The following is a 22,562-nucleotide window of genomic DNA, read 5'->3' on the forward strand; positions in this document are numbered from 1 at the left end:
TGGGCTAGGGGAGCCCAGGATGCAGCCCTGACAGCCCGGCGAGCGCAGAGCTGGCAGCCGGGCAGCTCGGGCTGAGCCTGGTAGAATTCTACGCGGGAGCCAGCAGGCAGCTGCGCAGCGACGCCACAGGCGGTTGGTGGTACTGCAGCGCACTACGCTTGCGGGCGGGGCCCGCCCCTGGCGGGCTCCCGGGTTCTACTGGCTGCGCATGCCCAGTGCGCTGCTCAAAGCTCCCCTCCAGCAGGCCAGTGGGTGGTGAAGCAAGGCGTGAGCAACCCGGAGCTCCAGGGAAGGAGGCAGGGCGGCTGGGATCTGAGCCTAGCCTCAGGCACTGTCCTCTGCCGGACAACCCCCATGGAAGGTTGCTCCACTCACTCCTTTTTACTGTTAAGAAAAGCGTCTCAGAGACTGGCAGTAACTTGCCCGAGGTCACACAGCTGGTACAGATGAGTAATGGGATCAGGATTGGACCCTGCAGCCTCCACTCCCTGCGCCCGAGGACTGGGAGAAGAACTGAATTGAGCTCAGGGACCGGGGCAAAGAGGCATTTATCCCTCTTTCACAGATGAGCAAACTAAGGTCAAAGAAATTACTAGACATTTCTGAAATGGTTCCAACAACAACAAAAAGCCACCGGCTTGGATGTCCTGTTTATGCATTTTCTTGAAGCACCGGAGTTTGCCTGTCCTTGCCTCCCCTCCCCCAATGTTAGCCCAAAATTCCCAACCGGCTGTTAGAGACCTGGCCCTTTTCCAAGGCACAGTGGGGTAGGGTGCCTCCCTCTGAGCCACAGCCCTCGCTAGCAGAACTGAGGAAATGACTCCTTAAGATCGCAGTTTGCAAGTGGCTGGGATGATCCCAATCTGCACTGCGCTTCCTGCTCTTCCTCAAACATGCCCAGCCTATGCCCACCTCAGGGCCTTTGCACATGCTCTTGCCTTTATGTGAAGCTCTTCCACCTTCCTGCACTGGTTCCTACTCATGACTTAGAGCTCATCTTCTGACACTCGCTTCACTGAGCCATTCAGATCCTTTCTCTTGCTTTGCACTCCCTTCCACATCACACCTGCCAGTTTTATTTCCTCCCCAGCCGGCCTCTAGCACTCCCCAGTTATTTATCCCATTAATTGTTCCAGCTCTACAACCCCCTACTAAATGAATGCTCCCAAAGAGCAGAGCCTTATCTTGCTCTTCATCCTATCCTTAGCATCTAACCTGTGCCTGCAAGGAACAGGCATTCAGATGTTTGTTGAATGAATAAGTGAGCAAACATTGGCTCCCAGCCATGACACTCAATGACTGGGTTTGTTCGTATGCTTTTCCTCTTTTCTCCTGTGTGTTAGGCAACCATCTCTGGGAGTTTCTTAGGGTTGCTGTAACAAACACATTTATTATCTTACAGTTCTAGAGGCTAGAAGTCTGAAATCAAGGTGCAGCAGATCCTTGCTCCCTCCAAAACCTAAAGGAAAATATCCTTTCTTGCCTTTTCCCAGCTTCCAATGGCCCCTGGGCGTTCCTGGCTTGTGGCAGCATCGCTCCAATTTTGATCGTCGTCTTCCTGTGGCCCCTATCTCCTTGGGTCTCTGTGTCTTCACATAGCAGCCTCCTCTCTGCATCTTCTTTAAGGATGCCAATCATGGGATTAGGGCTCACCCAATCACCTCATCTAAACTCTGTCTGCAAAGACCCTCAATTCCACATAAGTGCACATTCACGGGTGTGAGTCTGCATCCGCACTCACTGGCAATTTAGGGCTCTAACATATCTTTTAAAGGGGGGACATAATTCAACTTGTAACAGAGGTGACCCATGGAACACTAGAGATTTAGACAAACAAAGCTGGAAGATGGGGAAAGAAGACCTGAAGGGCTGTCCTGCGTGTAGGACAGAAGCACTGGTTGAATGTCCAGAAATAACATGTCTGGGTGAACTCTCCCTGCATTGGGACTTTTAGGGAACAACTTCAACTTTAGGGGTTTCTCTCCCTGCTTGGCCCTTTTGCAGGCTGTAAACTCCTCATTTCCCAACCCTTCATGAAGTATTTTTGTCACTGAATTTGGGCTCCTGAGAAATATTTTAAAAAGAACTGCTACTGGGCACTTCTTATGTGCCAGGGACTGTGTGAGCCCTGACCTGCCCCCTGCCGTGTAATGCGGAGGACTCATTTGTGCGATCGGTCCTGTTATTCTCTGACCTTTACATGAGTCCTGGGGTTCAGACAGGCTCGGGAGCAGGCTCACAGCTTTGTGCCAGTTGGGGTTTCTACCCAGTTCTAACTGCAGGGAAACTTCCAGGAAATCCAAGGGGCTTCCATTCATTCTACTTGACTCCAAGAGGGCCCAGCTCTCTGCAACGCATGGGTGCAAGTTACAAGGAGATGAAACAAATTAGACTAAATTTTAGGGGGGAAATCTCTACCACTCAGACTTGGAATTCTCCAATACTTAAAATTAAGTTTTCCCTGATGTGGCTCCTTTTGTTGCTACAAATTGCCAGGCAGTGGCCACATTAGATTCTCAGTACCCTTCCCAAGCCCACCTCACTCTTAAGGGGGACTATGAACTCTGTCCTATTCTCTCTGCTATGGACTCTTAGTACATAAATGTGTGTCCTGAGAAGACATCCACTAGCTGCCAGGAGCCCTCAGAGACAGAGGGCCCTCAGCAGCAATGGGTAGCATATGGCAGCATAGAGCCGATGCTGGTGATCCTCTCAGGGCTGGTATTCTCTCCGTGGGGCTCTGGCTAGTTCAGGCTGGGACAGTTTTGTCCTCCTGCTGATCCTGTGGCTGACATTGTGTCTTGGCCTCCATCTGTCCGTGTTGAAGAGTTGCCCCAGCCCTGCCTCTCCTCCCTGCTTCTGGCCGATGTCGACGCCTGACCTCTGGCCTGGACAGGAAGGCGTCAGAAGCCAGCCTTGCTCCTTCCCGAGCTTTGAAACAAACTTTCGGCTGCGATCCCTGGAGAAACTGCGCTCCGCGGTGACGCTGCTTCCTGGCCACACTCTGCCCTGAGGAGGAAGCAATTTTATTTTATAGGGAAACGCATCTGTGTCACTGATTGTGGGGACTCTAGCGACATGGTCCCACTCCATCCTCTGGGAGGGTCTAGTCTAAATACTCTTCCTTCCGGAAGGACAGCAGTGAGCGGGTACGGGGTGGAGTGCAGGGAGGTTCCCAGAAATGGTGCTGGAGCCGAAGAAGCAGGAAGAGCCGCGGGCATCCCATGAGCTCACTCCATCTACAGACTCTCCCACAATCCTTGTCTGGTCTGACCCTCACACCCACCTACGTAACCGACGAGGCTCCAGGGCTGAGACTCAGAGAGGCCAGGGAGCTCCTCGCCCAAGGCTAGGGCGTAGAGGAGTCGGGATTCGAACCTGGGCCTTCTGGACCATCTCACACAGGGCTGCTCTCAAGAGAGGACTTGGGAGAATGAAGACCTGACTCCTTTCCTCTGTCGTCGCTGGCTGGCTGCAGGGCTTCAAGCTCCACGACGGCAGGGGTGGCCCCAGCAGGGCACAGAGAGGGTGCCCATGAGTGGGCACTGGGCCCGCGCTGGAAGCAGGCAGCCCTGCACGCACGGAGGCGCCTGGAGCTGGTGGACCCTGCACGCGGCGGGTGTGGACGCTCTGGGTTGAGCTCTCAGCCCGGACCCGGGCTGTCGGGTCTTCGGCTTTGCTCTTCGGCTTTGCACGGCGCTGGGACCAGGCGGGACCACAGCCTCCGTTCAGGACCCGGCGCCAGCCCCGAGCCGGCGCACTGCGCATGCGCAGCGTGGCTCCGCCCCCGAGTAGGGACCTACAGCGACCGGGCGTGGGGCGCGGCGGTGGCGGCAGCACGGCCTGGGCCGGGGTCCAGGGGCCCCTCCCTGCACCGGCTGGCTGGTGAGTGGCTGGGTGGCTGGGCGGGAGGGTCCAGGCTCCGGGTTCGAATGTGCGGGGCAGGTGGGGTCCGGGTGAGGAGGGGGGTCGCGGGGGCCGCGAGTCGGGGCGGACGGCTGGTGCGGGCCGGGTCCTGCGCGCCCACCCGGTCTCCCGGCTTCCTGGCCAGGTGGCCCCGCACAGGCGGGCGCAGGCTGGGTGCCGGCGGGGGGCGGGGGGGACGGGTGCAGAGCCGCCGGGGACGGGGTGGGGTGGGGGTAGGGAGCGGGACGGGAGGTGCGGGGAGCGCTCAGACCCACGGGGCCGGGTGGCGTGGAGTGTGGTGGGCGCCCCCTGCCTGGCCGCCGCCTTTGTGCCCCCGAGACCCGCAGGGTCACCCCAGAGGCGCCGGGCCGCCCCTCAGTGGCCGCGGGTCCGGGCTGCGGGCGCTGGCGGCGGAGCCTCCCAGGCCGCCCCCTGTGTTTTAAATGATGCATCTCCCGGGAGCGTTCTACCGGTCGGTGGAGCAGGAAGTGTCGTCAGGAGGCCATTTTTAAAGCCTCCTTCGGCCTCGGAGGTAAGCGCTGACGTGTTTAGAGTCTCAGAGTCAGAGGCACCCCACCACCACCATCCCTCGAGGGGGCCCGGCCGTCTGTCCCCAGAGACCACGGTGTAGCCCGTTGTACCGCGCTGCCCTCCAGCTCCCGCGCTCTTAGCTGTGGACTCGCCTCGAATAATGTGCCATCGGTGTGAGCGTGCCAACAATAAACTTGAAAACCAGCCTGGCATTGTCTTTTCTTGGGTGTCTTAGGCCGTGTCCAGGGACGGGCTTCTTTTTTGCGGACCTGGGCATCTTTTGCTGGGGAAGGGGAGGAGGAAGAGGGGAGTCCCCCACCCACCACCCACCCCCATTCCAGCCTGCCCGTTTATCTGAGGGTTGATGGGCAGTTTCAGGCCAGGGAAACAACGCAGGATGCAAAAGAACGCACATTTCCTAATGGGAAGGGGAAAGCCACAGGAGAGAATGAAAAACACTTCGGCTCCTCATGTATGTTGGGTATTTAAAATACCCCCGACTTTACAAAACAACGTAGCAACCCACCTTTATAAAACGAAACGCGAAATGCTGAGCATTATTTAAATAAGTCTAAACGGCCCGCCGAAAACATTTATCCAAAACATTGATCCGGCCGGCCCGCTTATCCGGCCCGCCGGGTGTTTTTGCCGCCGCTGCCGGTCCTGCTTAGCAGCCGACTCGTCCCGGGCCCGCAGTGCGCATGTGTGGAATGTCTGAGGGCCAGTGAACTGGCCCCCTGTTTAAAAAGTTTGAGGACCTCTGGGCTAACCTGGGATGTGTTCGAATCTTTAAATATTGTCCCCGAAGTTTAGAATGAGAACCACCTAGAGTAAGACAGAGCTTGCTCTCCAGGCGGTGGAAGGACTTGCCTACAGAGGAGCAGAGACGCTGAGCGTGCGTGCGTATCTGTCTGTGAGTCACACATGCACAGTCCAGCCCAGCCTGGTGCTGTGCGCACACGGCAGGCAATACCGGCCAAGGGTTCTGAAGCCCAGCAAACGGTTATTTAGAAACCAGCACCCTCTAGGCCCTTTAAGCACTGGGATGCAAGTAGAATGTTCGGCTTGTTAAATTGCATGAGAACGATGTTTTCTGGGATGCATTTTTTTTGAATTACTTTTTATCGGGGTTCTAAACGTGGCCTTGAAAAGTAACGTGTGTGTGTGTGTGTGTGTGTGTGTGTGTGTGTGTCCAGTTTTGTTGTGCTGGTGGCATTCACTGCAAGTGCATTTTGAAAACAGACAAAGGAGGAGGGCATGATTCTCTTGGTTAGGCCTCCCTGGTGCGTTATGCCAGACTAACGTCGGTTTTAAAAACCCAGGAATAGCCATTAAAAAATAAAAACATGTCTGCTTGCTTTTAAGTAAGGGGATCTGGGCCAGTTTCTGTGCAAGAGGAAGAAAAAGAACCTTTTTATTCTTGTCGCCATAAAGGCTGGCATTTCATTCATTCATTCATTCATTCATCCAGCATGTATTAAGTATAATGGCCAAGCCCTGTGCTGTTGACTATGACAAACAAGGTCCTTCCTTGCCAGTGAGGTTTTCCAGTCTCAATTATTCTCTGGCTGCCTAGCGTAGAAGGCCTTTTCTTTGTTCACAAACTCAGCCAACGGCCATTTCCAGGATCCATCCTTGGAGCTGAACGTGGCTAGAGATCATCTAAACCAGACACTCATCACGGGATGAGGGGTGGGCAGGCATCCGCACCACCTGGGAAGAATTTTAAACCACAGGCTCCAGCCCACCCCAGGCAGAGGGTCATCGGAGCCCGGGGAAGCCTTGTTTTCCATTTTAAGGTCCCTTTGTGACTTTGCACGACATCCCTGCTTGAGAAGCACTTTGGGGGCTCACCCCCTTTTTTCTGGAAGAAAAGTATCTGGAGAAACCAAGGCTGCACCGGCCTGGGACTTCAACCCAAGTGTCTGGCTTCTGTTGCAGGGCTGTTCGTGCTGGGCTCGCTGCCCCCGGGTTCTGAGTGTAGACGCCTGTGCCAGGGCCTGGAGCACAGACTGGATGGGCCTGGGTGCCTGAGAAGACCAGCAAGAGCCCCTGCGACCTGCCCTGCTTTGGACTCACATCCACAGCTTGCCGGCTCCAGGCCAGAAGTCGGAACAGTGCCCAGCACAGCAGATGCTGTGACCTCGGTGCCCAGCTCACACAGCGGGTAGCAGAAAGCACAGGATTTCCATTAGACACCAGCTGACCAAGTCTGTGACCTTAGAAAAGCCACAGCTTCTCCAGGCCGGTTCTCTCCCAGGAAGCAGGTAATTGAAGGTGTGCTTTGAGGAGGTAATGTATGACTCTGCTCCTGCAGGCACCCTTCTGCCTGACTGGGGCCAAGGTGCTCTGAGATTAACAAATGCCGCCGGCCACTGAGCATCCGGATCCTGTCACGGGGGTAGCATTTACTCCTCTCCACCTGCGGTTAAAGACTGCAGCCCCTGGTAGGCGTGGGGGTCCAGCAGTCCCCGTGCAAGCTCAGGGGGCTCGCTGTGCCAGGAACGTTGAAGTTTCCGAGAGTCTGTTAAGTGGTGACTGTCATTACATACTTCACAGAGAGCCTCAGTGAGATATGTCCAACGTCACGTGGCTAAGCAAGGTAGGACCCAGAGTCCACTTGCCTAATCATCTCATTTCAGCCTAAGGCACAGGCCTTGTCCTGCCTCCGGGCACCCGCAGGTGGGTGCGGCATCTAACAGGCAGCACAGGATGTTGGTATTCTTGCCGCTCCTGCACGCTCCCCTGCACCTGTCCTGCCAGGTGCTTGTTCTCAGCCTGGGCTGCCCCTCAGAACCAGAACCACACCTGGGGCCCAGGCAGCGTGAGTTTGGAGCCTCCCAGGTAATTGGACACGCAGTAGGGTGACCGACCATCCCAGGGACCTCTTTAAAAAATAAGTTTAACCTCCTGGACCCATTAAGAAAGGTGGGTACCCTGATGCAGGCAAGGTTAAGAATCACTGATTTGGAGGGAGGTATTTCTACTGTGTTTGATTATACTTTTTATTAAACTCTTAATCCATTTCCTTTATGAAATTTGATCTTTCCTGAAGGCAAGAAAAAAAAATATATATGGAAATACAAAAATGTATTATTACCTTAGAGACCTGAAGTCACTAGCTGTTTAATAACAGAATTTTGTAATATTCCTTGTAAAGACTGCGTTGTTTTTTATTTTGCATTTTTTAATGCCAACAAGAGCATACTTGCTTCTTAACATTTGTTTCCACATATAGATCTCTAAGTTTTAGATTTGAAGAACTCTAGCCTTAGTCATAGCCTTTCTTCTGAAAGGTTTCCTCTTAAACTGTTTTTCTTTTTAAACTATAAAATAACTCTGTTTCCTGAAGTAGTCTCAACTGATGTGCTCAGCGGTGTTAGGTCCAACCCAAAGTAACTCCTGAATAGGCCGGGGATGTGGGGGGGTGGGGGGCGGGGATCTTCACCTCCAGCTATGGAACTGCCTCCAAGACCCTTCTCTCTTCAGGCCCCTTTGTTAAGGGGAGTTTCTGCTTCTCTGCAGATCACTGGACTCTTCTGTGTCCCAAGGAGTCTTTCAAAAATGTTGATTTATTTTTTGACAAAACATGTACTGACTGCCACATACAAGGTTACCTGCTGTTTGCATATATACCTTTTCCTCACATCAGCCATGTAAATTAGGCATTATTTATGCCCATCTTACAAATGAGAAAATTCAGGCTCAGAGAGGCTAACAAGTCTGGCATCACCCAGCTATTGAGTCAGAAGCCTAGGTTTTGGACCTTGTTCTTGACATCCAAGGTCCTTGCTGTCCCTGCTGTTAGTTACACTCTCACCTGGATGGCGGAAGCATCTGAGCGGCCTCTCTTGTCTGGCCTCCAGCCTCTTGCCCGGTTCTAAGCCCCAAGCAAACCATATGGTTTCAGATGGAGAGCTAGGGTCCCCAGGGGGTACATGTGTCAGCAGCATTTGGAAATATTTTTTGTCATCAGAATGGCCACCAATTTGTAATTCAGTCATTTCTAAGTGTAAGGAAGTTTGGCAAAATGTCTGATAACCCAATTGCTGTATTTCCTTCTTTAGATCCATTTACCATTCAATTCAATTCTGATTCTTTGTAATGGTCTGAAAAAGGTTTTACTGAGTGAGGCCAGTTTCTTCCTGAATGCCATCCTACTGGGGAAACACTACGTTTACACACCTGATGTTGGATCCCTAATGTTGGACTTGCTCCATGCCCCTCCCCCTCCCTAATCAGGTATTACCTGTCTACATGCTTCTGGATACTGTGGGGTAGGACAGTGGTCGCCAACCGGTGGTCCGCAGACTACTGGTGGTCCGTGAGGTCTGAAAGGTTGACAACCACTGGGGTAGGATGTTTTAAAGACAGACCAGCCTTTGCAAAGGCTCAGGACACGAGAGGAACAGGTGCAGTTTTTGAGCACCTCTGCCACCAGGCTGAGTGCTTTGCCTACATTATCTAGTTTGTTTCTCTTAATTACCCTTTAAGTTTAATGCCCGCAAAGCCTGTTTCCTTGCCTGGCGGTGCATAGGGAGAAGTCACTTGCCTAAGGACCCAGCAAAGAGACAGATTCGGGGTTGGGCCTGCAGACCTTCAACGCCATTCCCGTTGCTTTTCATGGGCACACAGCTGCTGCCCCACCCCTGGGACAGGGAGGCAGGAGCCACAGTGAAAGGCTTTCTGGACAGAGCTTCCCAAATTTGCCGCTCCATCCAAAAAGGATGCAGTAGGCCAACTAATACTGATTCTGGTGGGCATCTCTCACGAGCAGAAATCTCTGTGATGATACAATTGACGCAATTGGTTAGCGGCTTTTCTTACTTTTCATGTGAACATCTCGCACGGAAACCCATTCGTTTGCTACAGGACTTTGCACAGTTCACTGGGCTTGGAGAAGACAACGCAGTTTGGTGACTGATTTTTTTTTTATTACTGATTTTTTACAGAGAGGAAGGGAGAGAGATAGAGAGTCAGAAACATCGATGAGAGAGAAACATCGACCAGCTGCCTCCTGCACACCTCCCACTGGGGATGTGCCCGCAACCAAGGTACATGCCCTTGACCGGAATCGAACCTGGGACCCTTCAGTCCGTAGGCGGATGCTCTATCCACCGAGCTAAACCGGTTTTGGCTGGTAACTGACTTTTATATAAGCCTATGTTGTAGCTAGAGCGCCTTCTCTGCAGTAAATCTAAGCACCTGTCCACCTCTTTGCAGGTCAAGCTGGAGGGATGGTTTTGCCCAGAGGTAAATTCTCCTTCAGGCTGTACAACCAAGCAAATGTCATTAAAATTATAAAGTGAGATTCAATATATATTCTGGAGGGAACAATTGCCAGGCAGGTAGATGAGAAGCCTGTTAGCCCCTTCGACTAGTTTTGTGGTAGGCATAAATTCATAAAAACAGGAAAATAACATTTTAAGCAATGTCTGATGCATGAGTAACTTATCTAAGCACTTGTAGTCGCATGATCACAGTTCCTTCTCACACGTTCCTGTGGTGGAGGTACTGTCACTCAGTCTGACGGGGAAGCGACAGTTCGCCCAGGTCACCTAGGAAGCAACCGGGCTGGGAGTTGAAGCCTGTACTCTGATTCCAGAACCTGTAGCTTCAAGAACTGTCTCGCTAGTATTCCTCTAATTCTGTTGAACATTCGATGTTTCCAGTATTGAGGAGTCAAATGCTTCCTTTCTAATAAGAGGTTTTATGTACAGTGCTTTCTGGTTTTTACAGCCCCCAGTGTCACTGAAGCGGTTCTTACAAAGTCAGTGTTGTTTTTTCATGTGTCCCCACAACAAATCCCTAAGAAACCAGGACAAGGATGCTCACAGTCAAAAGGAAGACCCACCAGCAGCAAGCGCTGCACGTGGGCTTTTCCAGGAAATGGGACAGTGGGGGCAGTGCATTGGTGGCACTGAGTTTGGCGGGGTCTGGCTGACACACAGCTGATGCTCCGTTAAAACGCTGGCTCTGTGCTCTTCAGAAACAGGCAACTTATAGTAACGTAAAGGCCATCTTACTTATTGTGTCAAAAGTCAATAACGCGGCCCTGGCCAGTTTGGCTCAGTGGATAGAGCATTGGCCTCCGGACGGAAGGGTCCCAGGTTCTATTCCAGTCAAGGGCATGTACCTCAGTTGCAGGTTTCCTGGCCTTGGCCAGGGTGTGTGCAGGAGGCAACCAGTCAATGTGTCTCTCTCACATCGATGTTTCTCTCTGTCTCTCCCTCTTCCTTCCACTCTCTCTAAAATTCAATAGAAAAATATCCTCAGGTGAGGATTAACAACAAAAAAGTTAATACTAAGTAGTCTCCGTGTTTTGAGAGCCTCCCTTAATTCTCTAAAAGAGGTTTGTGGTGAGCTTGGAAGGCAGGTGAACACCGACAGCGATGGTGCAGTCCTTTATTGGGTGCCTTCTCAGTGTCAGGCACACACGCGCGCACACGGCCCTTTAGCTACTGGATTTAGTGTAATCCTCGGCTGGCTGGGCAGTGAGCTGCCAGGAGGACCCAGCCTAGTGTGCTTGCACGTGAACCCGATAGAGCAGGTTGGTGGAGGGGACAGGGAGGAGCCCATTGCTCAGGTGCGCCTGCTGCTGTCCACGAGGAAGTACCATGGTCAGAGCCGTCCTGGTTCTCCCACTTGGTCCATTCATCTCTGACTTGGGGCATTACAGCTGAGGTCCTTTTCCCCCTTGACTAGCCACACAAGTTGCAAAGGCTCAGAGAATGTATGCTTGTTTTAAGGAAGCCTGACATCTTTCTCACCTGGACTAAGGGAAATGCCAGTAGAAACATTGCATGGTTTTGAGAATGCTTTAGTCACAGCCGTATGCTTCGTATTAGCACTTGTTCCTGTTGATTTTTCATTTAAAATCACTGCTGGGACAGTTTTGCATAGTCACCTCCAAGCGTTCCTCAGGCTCTATGGTGGTCTAGCTCATTCCCTGGGACCTTCCTCTGTCAGGATCTGCTCCACCTCTTGCTAATGTATGTGATCTCTCTGGCCAGTATGTTGGGGTGGTCGGTCTTTAGTGTTAGGAGGCATGACACCCCCGCGTTTTAAAAGGACCTGGAGAGAAAAGGGCAAAACTGCCTTCTGTGGCTTTTGAAGACTCTTGGAGGCTGGGAAACTGAAAAGGTGCAAACTGAATCCTGGTTTGGATGATGCTTCAAACAGAGGCAGCCCGTTACATGATTTCTTTGCAAATTTCTTAGGGTCAGCGTGTCAGGGGTTCAGCTGGAAGCGTTGGGGAGCAAGCTGTGCCAGCCAGGCCCGTTAGTTTCCCCTCTGCTGTTCTCCCCGTCCCTTCTCTCTCTCTGGAAATAGTAGGATCATGAGGCTGGTAGATGAGAGACGGGCAGATATTTGAACAGGGTTGGGAACTAAGGACTGGAAGAGAGGAGATGTGCGGGATCACAGCCAGTCTATGAAGCGGGACTGAGATGTTGGCAACTCCAGAGTCAGGATATAGGCAAGTTACCAGGAGGCTGGTTTCAGTCTGGTTTAAGGGTCAGTGCTTGACAATGAGAACTGCACGATGATGAAATTAGCTGCCTGGAGAGGAAAGGAGTTTCTCTCATGGCACCATCAGAGCATCAAGCGCATGGTCAGCTGGTGAAGATGTTTTAAAATTGGTATCAAGCGCTGATGTCCTTATGACACTTTTCTAAACTGTACGGGGCAGATTCTAGGCTAGATCTGAACGTGCTGGAGTTACTTCCCTTGACCCTGCAGAGCTTTCCAGACCTTGTACGGCTCCTGGCCTGTCAGTGCCCAGGAGGAGGCTGCCAACCCTCCGCAGCGCTGCCCATCAGAGTAGGCACTGCGTGCCCTGAGTGCCGCCCTACTGAGAGAGGCGCCCCACACAGAGAGAGGCCCCCCACACTGAGAGGGGTGCCTGAGAGGCCCCCCCCCACACTGAGAGAGGCACCAGACTTCAGCTGTGCTCCCATGGAGATCTGTCCTTAATTCCAGTTGCAGATGAAAAAATTGAAGCCCAAAGGTTTAAGTGTTTTTTGTTTTGTTTTTTAAAGAAAGGCTTTTAACCAACCCCAAAATAGACTGGTTTTTGCTTAGTCCTAATTATGAATTCGGGGGGGTGGGGGGGAGTGTATTTAAACATTATCAACTGTTTTTATATAAAAGTGGTCACTGTGTTACATGTACTGTGGCACTTGCTGTAGAAAATGTCTGCCTGCACGGCCGCAGCCTGATCCCCCTCCGTGTCCCAGCTGGTCCCTCCACCCTCAGCAGCTGGAGGCTGAAGCTGAAATTGCTTTACAGACCATGTCCCATCCCTACTCTGGTCTCTTCCTGGTTCTTTCCCACGTGAAGGAGAGGCCACATCCTAGGAGGCTGTGCTGTAGACCCTGCCTTGGCTAGTCTCCCACTCCCCTGCTCGTCTACAGTTTTCCCTTTGCTTCCCCTCCTGGCTCGTTCCTCTCCTTGCTCAGCCCCTTCCTGTCCCTCCTGTGCTCCAGGCCCGCTTCCCACAGACGGTTGCTTCTCTGCTTGAGATGCCTTCTCCCAAACAGCCATATTTGACTCCCTGGCTGCCCTGGGGTCTATGCTCAGAAGTCAGCTTATTGGGGGGGGGCTTTGCTAACTCTCTTCACCTCCACCCCAGCCGTAAACTTCATCACAGTTACTCCCTATCCCTCTGCCTGCCTTTATGGCATTTTGTTCCCAATGACTGTCTGACAAATAAATACATAACCTGCTCCCCCACCCCCCCTCAGGAGGAAGGGACTCATTTGCTTTTGCTCACTGCCCTGCAGCACTTAGGATTGTGCCTGGCATGGTTCACGACAGAGGCTCAGGAAGATGTGGAAGGAACAAATATCTGTCTACCTAGTACTGTCAGTATTGACTTAGCACTTGTGAAAGCAAATGGGGTGTGTGTGAGAGCCTTGGGTCCATGCAGGTTGTTAGCTGTAATGCAGAAACCAACGTCCCGATCCAAAGCCCCAGGGCACCGCTTGAAGACTCACATGTCTAAGAGCTGAATGGCAGCGCACTGTGCCAGCTGTTAGTGAAGCCAATGAGATTATGCCTGTGACGTGGCTAGGATGCCCTCAGCGACATTGAGAAATGACTATCACTGACTAAAGGCTCTTCTGAATGACTGCTGTGCTCTCCTTACTCCTTGTTTACATTCAGTTGGTCTGATGCAGTGGTTCTCAACCTTCCTAATGCCACGACACTTCAATACAGTTCCTCATGTTTTGGTGACCCCCAACCATAAAATTATTTTCATTGCTACTTCATAACTGTAATTTTGCTACTGTTATGAATCGTAATGTAAATATCTGATATGCTATGTGTTTTCCGATGGTCGCGACCCACAGATTGAGAACCGCTGGAAGGGATGAGTGTTAGAGGCTGATGTGAAAATATTTTCAGTTTATGTTCCTTATTTGCCAGCTCGGTTGTATTATGTGTTACCATCAATGTGTCTAAGATGCTGTGTTGAGATTGAGCATGAATTCCCAAGGTCATTGAGATATACGGTAAGTTTGGAAATAGCTCAGCTAACTCTTAAGTTCGTGTTTTCATCATGGTCTGTGATTTCTCTTTTCCCTTTTAGTGTTGCCTGGAATAGCAGAGAATTGGAAACAGTCATACCTGAGGACCGTGCATCTATGTTGTGGTATTTAAAATAGATAACTCAGTATGCTACCCAGAAGGAACCACGTGTCTGCCAATCAGAGTTCGTTGAATGCTGCCTGCGAAGGATTCAGTCATGTGAAGTCTGCCTGGATCCCAGTGGACTGTGTTTGGAAATGCAGCTAAGAAGATGAAGGACATTGGACAGCAGTTATTCAGTTCACAAGTACTTGATGGACACAACTCTTTGACCATGTCGCCTAGACAACCTCATGCTAATAGAGCCACTCGGCCAGACAGACAAGAAGCTCAGACGGCTTTGTATCAAGGCTCAGAGGCCGAGGCCGCCGTGATGACCACGGCCACGTGTGTGAAGTGCAAGACTGTTCACCAGATCCCTCTTCAGGATTTGAAAAAGGGGCCGGGGCAGAGCCACAAGGAAGACAGATACGTGTGCTTCCAGTGCAGCCTTGGAGTGGCGTCTCCCCACTTCCCTTTAGGGAACAGTGATCCCAGTGCTGCTCATGTAGGAAATAAAGCCGACACCATCGCAAGTTCTGGCAATAACAAATTTAAGGTAAGGAACTTTAAACCAGGCAAATACTATTGTGATAAATGTCGCTTTTCCACGAAGGACCCTCTGCAGTACAGGAAGCACACGCTTCAGCACGAAGAGATCAAGTTCATTTGTTCTCACTGCAGCCACATTTCCTACACGAAGGGGGAGTTTCAGAGACACTTGGTGAAGCACACAGGCATCTTCCCTTACCGATGTGAGTACTGTGACTATGGTGCTATTAGGAACGATTATATTGTCAAGCACAGGAAGAGAGTTCACGAGAGAGCTGGCGGAAAACGACAGCCCAAAGCCGTGGCCAAGCCGGAGCCGAAAAGGACCAGCGCATCAAAACAAAACGCAGAGCTTTTCAAAACCTCCGATCCAGGCACCACGCTGCAAAGCAAGTTACCAGATCAACTCTCGAGGTTCTCCCTCCAGACAAACAAAGACAGAGTGCGCAGCGTCACACTGGTACCCGAGTCGAAGGAGCACCAAAAAGACGTGGTGTGTATTCCAAACAAAGGGACCCTGTTGGAGCCAAATGAAGTCAGCATGTTGGAGAACAAAAGCGTGGAGGTGGAAGTGTTATCCCCGGCCACAGAGCCCGTTCAGCCCGGAATGCCCTTGACTGTGGTGGCGCCAGCAGAGCTCGTGGTCCCTGCCAACTGTTTAGCGCAGTTGATAGATGTGAAGGTTGTCAACGGAACACAGCAGCTTGTTCTGAAACTGTTTCCTTTGGAAGAAAATAATTGCCCAGAAGCTGGTGGGGGTGATGGAGGTCATTCTGAACATAGGATTAAAGAGAAGGGTTCAGATGAACAAGGAAAAATGCTCCCTGCAGAACAAACCAAGTCACTGACAACTGAAGGGGGTGTTGGAGAACCTTTAGGCCTTGATTGCCTTCAGTCAGTTCAGAAACAAGTTAAAAATGTGAAATGGGTACAGTCTTACGATGTGTTCATGTCAAATTCTAGTGTGTACCCCTGTAGAGAATCCCTCCTCAAGTCGGCTAGAGTTGAGGATTTGCAGAAAAAAAGTCATATGTATCCACATAGAACTGCTCTTCCTCCCGTTGCCTTAAAAGGTCACTCCCCTTCATCTATAGTGAAAAACAGTGTTTTATGTGGCCTTGGCACTGCCCCAAATCCTTTTCCATATAAAGCTGCTGTTTCTTTTACTGAAGATGGGAGGCATTTGCACAGGGACCCCCAGAAGTTTCTTCCTCTGGCTGCATCACCTGCAGCCATTTCCTTCTCTGGAGAAAAGGGCTTTTTGCCTATAAGTAAAAATGACTTGGAATCTAGAAGTGAGATCAGTATTCCTATGAGAATGGTTGCATCTACTAGGAAGCTGAAAGACAACCAGACAGAGGAATATAAGGCAGTTTCAAATACAGGCCAGATTTCCTCTCATCGTAAAAGTGAATATTTACACATAAACATAACAGGAGAAGACAGAATCAGATCTCAGCAGCCTGGGGATAAACCTTTGGAGTTAAAGAATTCTGAAAGGACTAATAACTCTTTCAATGGCCCAGTCATTTCATCAGTATTTTCTCTGAGCTCCGGATCTGAAGACGTCCCTGAGGGTGTTAAGTGGAATAGCTCAACATCCAAAATAAAGTCAATTGAACTCCTGCGCAGAAAGATCGCTCAGTTAATTGAATCCTGTGGCAAGCCTTCATCTCTGGCTGCCAATAATGCACATCGTCGTTCCGTAGGGCAGGCATCAAAGGTAACTTCAAAATCCACCCCTGAAGGTATTCAAGAAATTAATGTGTCATTTACTGGCACTGGCTATTCCACGCACACTCTCTCAAAACCTCAGGATGATAGTGGTATTAGTAGACAGCTTACCCGTCAGCAGATATATCCACAGTTTGTAGAAGACAGCAATGGGAAAACCGAAAGCCAAGTAACCAGGAAGTCTCATGTTGCTACTCCAGTGTTGATCCCCAAAGGAGCCGTGTTGAGGGTTCTTAATTCCTCTGAGGATGCCCACATTATAGAGGCTACATGTGAAGCACCCGTCAGCATCCCTTACAGTGAGACACAGTTAATAAAACCCATTCCATTCTGCCCCATGAAACAGACAGATTCAGACTTACAGTCTTCAGCAAGTGAAAGTGGGCCAATAGACATGTCTCAGAACCTCGACACATCTCTTCGGCTTAAACCAAGAAAAGAGAGTGCTGTTGGTAGCACCATCCCGAAAAAAACTGGCCCTCTGCATGGTCAGCAAGGAAGCAGTGAATTGAGTAAGCAAGGGAAAGTGCCCTACAGAAATCTTCCTATGAATAAAAATAAAACCAAGCAAGTAAATTCATCCAAGAAGAAAAGCAAAATTCAGGCTGACCCCAGCCTCTGTCTCAAGGATCCTTCAATTTTTCAGGTTGCAAGACAGCTTCGACTGATAGCAGTTAAACCGGACCAGTTGATTAAATGCCCCCGTCGGAACCAGCCTGTCATTGTGTTAAACCATCCTGATGTTGACTCACCGGAAGTGACCAATGTGATGAAGGTAATAAACAAGTACAAAGGCAATGTCCTCAAAGTCGTCTTATCGGAGAGGACCAGGTGTCAATTAGGCATCAGACGGCATCATGTGCGGCTAACCTACCAGAACGTGGAGGAAGCCAATCAAATAAAAAGGCAAATGATGTTGAAAATGAAACTTAAAAAAGTCCATAAAAACAACTACCAGGTGGTGGATTCCTTGCCTGATGATTCACAGTGTACATTTAAGTGCTGGTTTTGCGGACGGCTGTATGAAGACCAGGAAGAGTGGATGAGTCATGGTCAGCGGCATTTGATAGAAGCAACCAGGGATTGGGATGTTCTTTCTTCCAAGGGCAAATAAGTGAAAAATTGGTGTTTGAAGCAATTTTTTTTTTTTTTTTAGTTTATTCTGGTTAGGGTTGGGTTTGTTGTTTTTCCCCATCCCTGACTCAGTAGGAGAAATAGAGATTGTAGGAACGGAAGGACCATTAATTGTTCAGATTCCTTGTAGGAATGTTGAGAACCAGGCATCTGGTGTCCCCTGATATGTGACTGGAACTTGGAAGGTATTTGAAGACCCTGAAAGAGTACACACACATTTATGTACATGCATTTTTTTGGAGAAGTGAAACTTTCAACAAATTTTCAGTGGGATCTGAGACCTTTCTGTTTAGCACCCCTGTTTCTGTGCAGATACAAACCTCTTGTCATCCAGTGAGAGGGTGAGTTTAGAGTGTCTTACACATGCTACTGATCAATTAAACCCATGGTTGGTGTGTTCATCCACTTTTTCTTTGCATTAACTTGTCTCCTGAATATTTGGTACATAATGGAAATTATATTTTCTATTGTTATCTTAAATTTGGTTACAGAAAAGTGGCCATTCTTTTCGATCCCTCACCCCTTCTATAATCCTCGTAAGTGTTCTTTACAGCATGGAGAACTGTGCTTCTTGGGACTGTCTGAAAGAATGATTGTAAAGTTTTGCCTGAATTTGCTACTTCCACAGCGTGTTAGGGGAGAAAGAAAACATTTTCAAGCTTTTGCATTCTTTCTTAAACATCCCAATTTATGACAGTTGGTGAGGGAATGTGCCTTTTTGCAAAATAAAAAAGAAATGGTCACAAAGGGAAAATATCTCAAATTAAGTCTTTTGTTTGTCCTTACCCCTCTCATAAACAAAGTAACCAGTTAAAAATGTGAATATGCAGGTCTCTTACACATAGATCGAACCTGGGAAGATAATGCAAGGTCAGATTATGGAAGCAGCTGTGACTTTAAGGTGACTGAGTTTTTGTTTGGGGACTAACTCTCCATCCATCACTCAGGGCTCACAGACACTGCCCTCCACCCCAGGTCGCAGCCTACTCTCCTTTGCCACTTATTCCACAGGGGGGCCTGTTCAGACAACTCCCCACTCACCTCCTGTCCCTTTCCTTTTGTGCCCTTGAGGCCCCTTAAAGTCGTCCCTCGTGAAAATACTAAAAAAGGGCAGGAATCAATAAAACGCAAACATCCCACCATCTTTGTTAAGATTATAGGAACACTATCCCGGGTCTTCATTGACGGTAACAGTGTGCATCTAATTGACCTTTGCCACAGCCATGCTTTCCCCATGACTCGCTTTGCTAGGAAGCAACTCGCGAGAGCATTCCTGCTCCCCTCTCCATCATCCGGTGTCAGGACCGGTGCTGAGCTGTACAGCACCTTCGTGTGCATTAGAAAACAGCCCGCCCTCTGCCGCTGGGGCCTCCTGGGCAATACTCGGTTGGCAGATGGAGCTTAGACTGCATCTTAGTCCTTCCTTGCCCACTCAGCTGGGCCCCAGCCATCCTGCAGAAGGCGAATGGCTCAGACACATGGCAACCCGGCCCTTGAGTGCTCCTCGCTATAGGCATTCAGGCCTGTGCTGGGGTAGGGAATGCCACTGGGGTTGTCACAGCTGAGGAAGACACGAGAGAGATTCCTGTTGCATTGGATAGTCAGAGATTGATATTTCTTTTTTCCCCACAGGGGAAAGTCTTAGATTACCCTCTGATTGGGGGTGAGGAGGGGCGGGGGGGTGTTGCAGTTCTTCTGTGTTGTTTCTCATTACAGTAGTTAACATGTCTTATGTGTAATTTGGGACATGATCACTGAGTTGATTAATTGGTTAATTTTTGTTGAAATTTGTATTTTTTATGTGTATACAAGTATATGTACACATACCAGTATTTTTTACCATATGAAAACTGTAATACCTAATTTTCTGATTTCCTATTTTATAATGAAATTAGGTGGTTTGGAAAATATAAAATGTTTTATATTCTAGAAATAACTTATTTTGGAAGTACCTTTTTATAATGGTCTGATTTCACTTTGAGCAAATGAAAGCACAGTCGAGAGTGGGTCGGATTTGTATGAACAAAGGGAGTGGCCACCCCGGCAATCATTTCATCACAGACCTCAGTCCCGCACATTTCCCGTTGGGGCGTTCTGAGCAGTGGAGCGCGAGACTGCTTCGCTGCATACAGGAGGCCATTGCACAGGTCTGCCCAAGTGTAGGTCTGTGCCCTCCGACATGAAAACAGCCTCCGGAGGCATTCAGAGAAGAGAAGGCTGTGGCTTTCTTTTTCCTCCTATACCTCACTGCATAGTTGCATCTTTCCTGAAAGCGTAGACTGGCCTTTCAGGAGAGAAAGCCATGAATCGGGTCAGTGTTAAGTGTCATCATGAAGTATTTACACTTTGCAGCATCAACCCTTTTTGCAAGTATTACCTAAAGCAGCTTACGTCCTTGTACAGAGCGTACAGAGCTCACGTTCATGAGGGGGGGAGGCGGGTCAGAAGTACAGTACTTGTTAAGGAATTAAGAAGGCTCCGGGGAGTCGTAAAAAGTGAGGAAGCAAAGACTGGCTGTCTTCCTTATGTGAAGAGCGTTAGGAAATAGCTTGTTAGCGTGTAGGTGAGTGTCGTGAAATGCGCTGTAGCGTCATTTCTAACAAGATTGGAGAAGGTAGCAGAACTGTGTTGAGTATTTGTGTGCTCTTTCTTGCCATGATTTTGAAGGACCTCCTCTCACTAAACTTTACTAATAGTACTTACTAATGACATCATTTTACGCTTTTTTTTAACAGATTTTCTTTTGGGGGGCAGAAATGAGATGATCTTATATTTATGATATGACAAAGAGTGAAAGTTGTTGTTTTTTAATGACTTAATAGATTATATTTTACTCAAATTGTTTTCCTCAGCCCCAAACAATTTTGTGAGCCCCTGTTATGGGCCAAGTGCTGTTGAATTAAATGGGACACAATGTGTTAACCCTCGAGAGCCCCTGCCTCCTGCTCTGGGACCTCCTGTAGAAGCCGTCCCAGGAAATGACGGTGTGATGCTGCCCCACCTTTTGAAGATGGTGTGAACCTGTCAGTGTCAACTGAGAAAAAATAAAACCTTGCATAACCCGTTTCAAGCACCCCCAGAGGTCCTGTGTTAACAGTGTGTGCTGCTGCGCTTTGGAAACACATTTATATAGAGATTCAGGAGTTGAAGTAATTTTGTTAAATAAAGCAACTGTCAATGTTTCTCTGCCCTTTCATTTCAAATGTTCAGTAGCGTGGCTCTTTCTTGCACAGCCTACCTGTGCGCGGTACGTTTCCGACCCACACACAGTCCAGTCAGTGTCACTGTACACAGCACAGGGGCCTTGCTTCCCCTGGGGTCTGAATTCCATGCTCTGCTGGTTAACTATGCACCCTGAGAGGAGGCCAGGTGACACTTTTTTTATTAAATATATTTTTATTGATTTCAGAGAGGGAGAGATAGAAACATCAGTGAGAATCATTGATTGGCTGCCTCCTGCATGCCCTCTACTGGGGATCGAGCCTGCAACCCAGGCATGTGCCCTTGACCGAAATCAAACCCGGGACCCTTCAGTCGGCAGGCTGATGCTCTATCCACTGAGCCACACCAGCTAGGGCCCAGGTACATTTTTGTTTTGCTTTGGCTGAAACCCGCAAGGTGCTGGTGTGGGCGGCAGTGTCAATCTTGGCACCATGGTCAGTGGCCTCATTATTTGGCACTTAACCTGCAGAGCTCTCCACGGGGAGGGGTCCTGGGTGGGAGTGCTCAAGCCATGGAGAAGCCTCGGGACCACACTTACATGGGGAGAAGGGGCGTGAGGCTATTTGGAGAGGGCTTCATTCCCTCCCCTCATTCCCAGCATCCAAGGAGGTCAAAAGGGAAAAAGAGACTTGAACTTGAGATGACCCTGAGGAGAACAAAGAGGAGATGAGAGTTGCTTCAGGGCAGCAGTTTGGCTGATTGTTACCCCAATTGCAGTGCGTTGTTGTCCTCTAACCCTACAGAAGGAGGCTCCTAGGTTGTCCCCCTGGTTATTTAGGGGGCAGGAGAGATCAACAGGCAGTAAAGGTCTGAAGGGGGTTGTAAAGGCCTGGACCACCAGGACGGCTGCCATGGAACAGAAGAGGGGACTTGGGCAGAAACTGACTTCAAGGCCGTAGTTAGGAAGCAGGCAGTCACTCATCCACATTTCATCAGTAAGAAAACTGAAAGGTTAGTGATGCCCATTCACAGGCTTAGGGCCAGGTGAGCACAGGAAGCAAAGGGGAACCCCTTGTCTGTAATACTCTTTGTTTTGCAACACGCAGAGCCTTCTGTGGCCTCAGGCTGTGCTCAGCGTAAATTGCCTTAAGGTTCCAGCTGGTATCAGACACACTGGGTGGGCTGAGACCCCCGTGATAAGGATTTTGGACTCAGTCTGGAGCAGTGCTGTCCACTAGAGATAGGACGTGAGCCGTATCTGTCATCTTCACTTTTTCAGTAACAACACTTAAAAGCATAGAAAGAGATGAAAATATATTTGACCCAAGACATCTACGGTGTTATTAACACATTTTTGATCAGCATACAATTGATTGAAATAGTTTTATGAATATGTGTATACATAAACTTTTTCATAAAGCCTTTAGAAATCTGGTGGGTATTTTAAACTTACGGCTTGTTTTTATTTTGATGCTCAGTTGTCACAATGAGACCTAGTCCTACCAGAACACCTACGTTGTGTTTAATGGAAAGATTCTAGACTGCCTGCTTCAGACTTTATTATCAATTAAATTACCACTCAGTTCTTCAGTCAGCCTCGCCACAATCCAATACCAGTAGCTCCTACATTGAGTAGCGCAGGACAACGGAAACACAGTGTTGTAAATATTAGCTTATTGTCCAAGCGCCTTGATGGGAGGAATGGTGTAATTTATGTCTGTGTCTCTAAAACTAGGGTAGACCAAGTTTCACTAACTCTGGTTTAGGAATACCAATTCTGCGCCCAATTCTGCATTCATTCCCTCCTCGCACTCCCACTCCCAGCAGTTCTAGTTCTAGGTCTGTCCCCTAGAGAGTGGTTACACCTGTGACTTGGAGATTTTTTTTTTTTTAGAAGTTTGAATACTTTTTTT

The 22,562-nt window shown here is 49.4% G+C and overlaps 1 protein-coding gene across 1 annotated transcript; it reads left to right on the top strand.

Annotated features, from left to right (window-relative positions):
- Window positions 1-3,794: 3,794 nt before the first annotated feature.
- Window positions 3,795-20,669, top strand: ZNF518B (zinc finger protein 518B). The gene is made up of 3 exons (XM_059675727.1): window positions 3,795-3,885; window positions 6,379-6,704; window positions 14,030-20,669. Exon 3 carries the CDS (start codon window positions 14,240-14,242, stop codon window positions 17,465-17,467), a length of 3,228 nt encoding a protein of 1,075 aa, XP_059531710.1. The 5' UTR covers window positions 3,795-3,885; window positions 6,379-6,704; window positions 14,030-14,239; the 3' UTR covers window positions 17,468-20,669.
- Window positions 20,670-22,562: the final 1,893 nt, after the last annotated feature.

Source organism: Myotis daubentonii, chromosome 1, assembly GCF_963259705.1.
Source record: "Myotis daubentonii chromosome 1, mMyoDau2.1, whole genome shotgun sequence".
Taxonomy (NCBI): Eukaryota; Metazoa; Chordata; class Mammalia; order Chiroptera; family Vespertilionidae; genus Myotis; species Myotis daubentonii.